General features: G+C 49.0%; 1 protein-coding gene across 6 annotated transcripts in view; it reads left to right on the top strand.

Annotated features, from left to right (window-relative positions):
* The window catches only part of CRACDL (CRACD like), a 105331-nt gene extending 104802 nt beyond the window's left edge, over positions 1-529 (top strand). For 5 of the 6 annotated variants that reach the window (XM_033125267.1, XM_033125268.1, XM_033125266.1 and 2 more), the window contains one exon: positions 357-529. In XM_033125267.1, the coding sequence (XP_032981158.1) occupies positions 357-499 (143 nt within the window). In that variant the 3' untranslated portion in view covers positions 500-529. The remainder of the gene's footprint in view (positions 1-356) is intronic. The other variant, XM_033125269.1, reaches the window with a different exon arrangement.
* Positions 530-6379: the final 5850 nt, after the last annotated feature.

Below are 6379 nucleotides of genomic sequence, written 5' to 3' on the forward strand. Positions count from 1 at the left end.
GTAAAATACACATAACAAAACGTTAACATCTCAACCCTTTTAAAGTGTTCAGTTCAGTAGTGTTAAGAATACTGACACTTGTCTAGCCAGTCCCCAGAGTTCTGTAGTTTTATAATGGAAGTTTCTCTCTCCTCACGGCATTGTTGGCACTATTTGAGCCTGCTCCTCAGTCTTTTTATCACAGAAGTTGTCTGTGCCTAAATCTTCTCTTACTTTTTTTTTTTTTTTTTTTGCACAGTAAGGATTTTATGAGACCATGGTTAAGACCTTGATGCATATTTTAAAGAAATGCAAGAGGCTTAAGTGAAAATCCAGATTCATTGCTCAGGTTCCTGTTTATTCTGTCTTCCTTCCAGCAGCTCAGTCTGCAGTGATGACGGAGAAAGAATTGCATCAGCTGAAGAGAGCCAGTTATGCCAGTGCAGACCAGCCATCCTGGATGGAACTTGCCAGAAAGAAATCTCAAGCTTGGAGTGACATGCCCCAAATTATAAAATAGGTTGACAGCGTGTTGATTAAAAAAAAAAAAAGAAAAAAAAAATGTCCACAACCTTGATGGGTCACTTCGTGAAAAACGACCACTAAAGGCAAACAAACTGTGAAACTTAAGAACGATTTTATCAACAGGTTATGGGAGGGCGAGCTCGGGGAAGAAGGAACCAGGCAAATAAGGAAGACAGACTCACAGCCATGGTCCTGGGCCAGAGGTGCCGGGAAAACAAGAACTCCATTGAAAAGGGCCAAGAAGGAGGCCCCGTGCCCGAAGGTATGAATGCAAGTCTTTCAGAATCTCTTTGATCAAAGGGGCTGGGACAAGGAAGAAAATGGAAAGGAAATGTGGATGCACAACTAAGACGTGGCTGCAAGGCCAGAAGAGAAGGCAGTCCAGACTGTGTGTTGATACCTGCACTTGAGATCAGCTTGCGACTCTGCTCATTGTCTTGCCTTGGACCCTGTCTTCCCCTCTCGTGTTTACTATTGGGCATGACATTTATGGTAAACAGGGATGCCATTTCCAAGAGCAGCTATAAAACACTCGGTTTTCCTGAAGATCGTCACTTGACGAAGGAGCAGAAGGAACCTGGCAGGGTGCATCCGTTCATAGACTGTTTCCAAAAATAATTTTTAAACTTTTCCACTAGGCATCTGTGTCCTCAACCATTGCACAATGCATTGCCTGTTCAATAAAAGGGTTCAAACATGCTCCTGTCGTATGTGTAAATGTTGTTTCTACTCACACTTAGAGAACGTCTTCCGCCACTGAGTTAAATGCAGATTAAGGAGTTTCACTTAGTTGATATCTCATTTAAAATCTCGATTGTGTTGATTTTGGAGTTTGGGTTTTTCTTAGATTTTTTTTCCCCCAATAAAATCTTGGTATTTATATTTGGAAATCAGAAGATAATGTAGGGTTTTCTTTTTTTCCCCCTCTTCTCATCTATTCGGTACAACATATTAAAAATATGGAAAGGTTGCAATTCTTCAACATCTAATTAACCTGCACATTCATATTGAAGACTAGGTTTGCAATGCATTAGCCAGAATGACCCGTGAATGCAGAGTGTATCCCGTATATTTTGGGATCTCAGAATTTTATCTCACTTATGCAATACCTCTTTTTTTTTTTTTTTTTTTACTTTCCAGTTTGTTCCTTTGAACAAGCTAATCTCCATGGGAATATGCGTATAGCTTGGGACATTTAGCCACCAGAATCAGTAAGATCTCAGACATAATTTGATTTTAAATACCCTAAGTTCTACTTTTATTGTAATTTCCATCTTCATGAATAATTTCTTTTCTAGCTGTTAGAACTACAACTTGATCAGGTCTACCTTTATTGAAAACATCTTGGGATAATCTTTGTTTCCCCCCCAACCAAATTGGTTTATTAATTGCACCATCTTAGAGAACATCAACACTGAATACCATGGTGGATGTGCTCTAAACAAGAACCCCATCCATCTAGCCTTGCTCCAAAAGCTTAGACATGAACAGATTTAACTAGAAAAATTTATGTTGTCTGTTATTACCCCAAACCATGATTTCTCCCTAAGATTACAGTGACTGCATCATAGGAGAGAAGTTATCAACAAGAAGAAAACCAAAGAGCAAATATAGGTGCCCCTGCAATTTCAAGAAAATCAGTGACTGGGGCTCTCAATTTGAATCCATTTTTAAATGGAAGGCTGAGGAAGAAAAAAAAAATGGAAAGGCAGCAATCTTTGTATTGGAGCCTAACAGAAAGAACAGGGAAATATTGCTATGGCAGCTGCAGTGGATTTAAAACACGTCCACAAATTCTTAGATAGTCCTCCCTTCAAAAAGTGGGGGCTGATTTGCCTTCCCTGAGTATGAGACAGACTTGGTGCTCACTCCTAACTCCAGCATGTAGCAGAAGTGACCATGTGTGACTTCTGAAACGAGGTGCTGAAAGACACCTCTGCCGTTATCCCACACTCTTCTGAACCGCTGTCTCTGACAGAAGTCAGTCACCATGGCTTGAGGATGCTCAAGCAGCCTATGGAGGGGCCCATGCGGAAAGGCCTGACATCTCCTGTTATGAGCTGAATTGTGCCCCTCTCCCAAATTCACATGTAGAAGCCCTAAACCCCAGCGTTTTAGAATTTCACTTGTGGGGACAGAGCCCCAGAAAGCAGTTTCCAGGCTCTCGGCCTCATGTGGAAAGGTGCTGGCTCAGGTAGTAGATAGCCATCAGCTGTGGCTGGTTGGCCGTCAGCAGTAACCCTTGAGCCATTGGCCACTAATATAACTGCCGTGGCTACGGAGGAAAGTCGAGGAGAGTTGAGGAGAGATGAGGAGACAGGAAGAGAGAGGAGGAGACTGAAGGAGAGTGGAGGAGAGTCGGTCGGTTGGCAGCAAAGCGGACAGCAGGTCGCACGTCGTGTAAACCCAGCCTCCAGTGAGACCATAGTGGTATGACTTCCCTACCTATGGCTCCGTGGGTGTTCCTTTTTGGCCTAGCCATATCCTGTGTTCTTGTGTGGGGAGTGGGACCAGAGACCCCGCAGGCCACCCCGCATGACAACTGGTCCAGTGAGCAGTCCCCAGCACGACACATGGCGTAGTTGGCAGGATGTGGTGTCGGCCGAAACTCTCCGGAATATACTGGAGCAGTTTACACGTATAAAAGCTCAGTTTCGTAAGCAGGGTGTGGTGCAGGCCAAAACCTACCAAAGCATGGTGGAGCGGTTTGTGCATGTGAGAGCCCAGCTTCGGGAGGCCCGTGAGGAGCGACACCGGGACCGGGAGGCACGGTCTGCCTGGGAGACTCAAGCCTCCAGCTGGCACACCACCTTCTTGGCCATGGAAGGCGTTGCCTTAATTTTGATGATCTGCTGCGGCCTTAGGATCCGATGGCTGTGGACATCTTACACGGAGGCCTCCACCCACTCAGACACCTGGCACAGTGAGCAAGATTCCGACCAGGTAGGAATGGAGTCTGACTCTGGGCAGGAGGACGTGTGGCCCCCACACAGTGTGTGGTGTCCAGTGGCCACTGTTCTCAGGAGTTGGACCCCCAAGGAGGAGTGGGAGGACATGGATGGCTCTCCGGCCAGCGTGGAGAGGGCCCTGCAGGCTCTGGCTGAGCGGTTGCCAGAGGAGGAGAAGACCACAGCCGGCCGTGTGGGCTGGCTGTTCCTCACGGCCTTGAGTCTCAACACGGAAAATGCGCTTAATGAAATGGCCCAGGTGCCGGACCAGGTGTCCTGGTTGGAAGCGCTGGAAGCTTGGGTCTGCCTGTTGGAAGCGGGGCCCCACAGTGGAGACTCTGAGGCAGAGGCGGAGGAAGCGAGTGGAGACAATGTAGCTCCCAACCCCCAAGCCCGGCCAATCTTGAAGCAAAGAGTAAAACGTGAGCAACTTTTGGGCCCCGGAGGCGTTGCTGCCGGCAACCCAGCTGTGACTGAGTTCACAACCTACACCCCTTACACCCCACTGAGTTGCAGGAGCTGGGGAGGCGGTACAGATAGCGCCCTGGAGAGCCAGTCTCGGCTTGGCTATTATGTTTATGGGATGAGGGAGCAGACAGCATTCTCTGCTCCCTGGGCGAGATGGAAAAGCTAGCCTTTGTGACAGTGCATCCGTCCCTGCGACAAAGGTTACAGAACTGCCATAAGTTAGCCCACGACCAAGGCAACCATTCTCTAATGGAGTGGCTCACTGCTGCGGTACGTACAGTATGGGGACAGGCTGGCAAGCTGCCAGACACTGTGAGTCAATGGCAGTCATATACGGAACTTACGCAAATCATCCGTGAAATGGGTATGAGACATGCTATTTTTAACCTTAACATGCAGGGGCCGGATGACGAGATTTTTACAGCCAGCATGAGAGATCTGGTTTTGGATACTGCACCTGCGAGTGCTTTTGGATGCTTGGTTGCTATTCTTACACCTTATGTAGGGCGACGGATCCATGAAGTTACAACTGCCATGGCCACCCTAGGGGATGTTGAAAGCCGGAGGCAAAGGAAATTAAGACAGGAGGTTCGCACAGTTGAGACCTGGAAGCCCAAACCAAAGGTAAAGGGGCGAGGTCGTGGGCCTCAGAGAGTAACACGTGCACAGATGTGGCGTGATCTTGTGGCAGCAGGGGTCGATCAGGAGAAAATAGATGGAAAACCCAATGCACTCCTGCTGGAACTTTGGAAACAGTTGCGTCCGGAACAACAATTCCGGAGAAGCATAAAGGAGAAGTCTGGGAAAGCGCAACCCGTGTCCCTCCAGGACTTCATGCAGCCACTTGAGGCCGACTCCTTTCAGCTTGATTAGGGGTGGGGCCAAGGTACCTGGTCAGAGGGGACGAGCAGGGACCGGAGGCCCCATGTGGAACTATCCATACATTGGTCCCCTTCTAATGTGCAGAGGGTTTCGGCCCTAGTTGACACTGGCGCAGACTGCAGTCTTGTTTATGGGAACCCAGAACTGTTCCCCGGACCAGCAATCTGCATTGATGGCTACGGGGGAAAGACTGTGACTGTGAAAGCCGTTTCCTTACCACTGGGTATAGGAAGGCTTCCCCCTCGTACCTACAAGGTTTATGTCTCCCCCGTTCCGGAGTATATTCTAGGGGTAGACGTGCTACATGGCCTCAGCTTACAGATGTCGGTAGAAGAGTTCCGTCTCCGGATCCGGGTGGTGAAAGCAGTGACACGCGGGCATGCTCACCACCCTCCTCAAGTGTTGCCACAGCCCCGGCGCGTGGTTACAGTGCGACAGTACCGCCTGCCAGGAGGGCAGGAGGAGATTGGTCGTACAATATTGGAATTGGAGAAGGCATATATTGTGAGGCCAACGCACAGTCCCTTTAACTCCCCAGTCTGGCCTGTCAAGAAGCCAGATGGGACCTGGCGAATGACTGTGGACTATAGGGAGTTAAATAAGGTGACGCCACCCTTGCACGCGGCAGTGCCTTCAATACATGATTTAATGGATCGTCTGACTGTCCGCCTGGGGACATATCACTATGTAGTGGACTTGGCCAATGCTTTTTTCTCCATTGACATTGCACCCGAGTGTCAAGAGCAGTTTGCTTTTACTTGGGATGGGCGGCAGTGGACTTTTCAAGTCCTTCCGCAAGGATACTTGCACAGCCCCACTATCTGCCACGGGCTCGTGGCCCAGGATTTGGCACAGTGGGATCGCCCATCCTCTGTGGCCTTGTTTCATTATGTCGATGATATTCTATTAACATCAGATTCTCTTTCTGATTTAGAGCAAGCAGCTCCCTCTCTTCTCCGCCACCTGAAGTCACGCGGCTGGGCGGTGAATGAGGAAAAGGTCCAAGGCCCTGGCTTATCTGTCAAGTTTTTGGGTGTTGTGTGGTCGGGTAAGACAAAGGTTATACCTGAGGCAATTATTGATAAGATACAAGCCTTTCCCCGGCCGACCAAGGTCTCCCAACTGCAGACATATTTGGGTCTGCTAGGATATTGGCGGGCGTTTGTACCCCATTTAGCACAAATGGCAAGGCCCTTGTACAATATGATAAAAAAGGGGGCCTCATGGGATTGGACATAGGCTATAGAGCAAGCCTTTGTTGCCACAAAACGGGCAGTGCAGCAGGCACAGGCTCTGCAAATAGTGGACCCCGGCCGCCCATTTGAACTTGATGTTCACGTAACCCAAGAGGGGTACAGATGGGGCCTCTGGCAACGGCAGGAGCGTCTCCGGTCGCCAGTGGGATTTTGGTCCCAATTATGGAAAGGAGCAGAGGTCCGCTACTCACTAATAGAGAAACAGCTGGCTGCTGTGTACGCAGCCCTAGTGGCCACAGAAGTCATCACAGGAACGGCATGGGTGTTGGTTCGAACAACCTATCCTGTCCAGGGGTGGGTCCGTACGTGGACCCAGGGACC

This window comes from Rhinolophus ferrumequinum, chromosome 13, assembly GCF_004115265.2.
Source record: "Rhinolophus ferrumequinum isolate MPI-CBG mRhiFer1 chromosome 13, mRhiFer1_v1.p, whole genome shotgun sequence".
In the NCBI taxonomy this organism is placed as follows: domain Eukaryota; kingdom Metazoa; phylum Chordata; class Mammalia; order Chiroptera; family Rhinolophidae; genus Rhinolophus; species Rhinolophus ferrumequinum.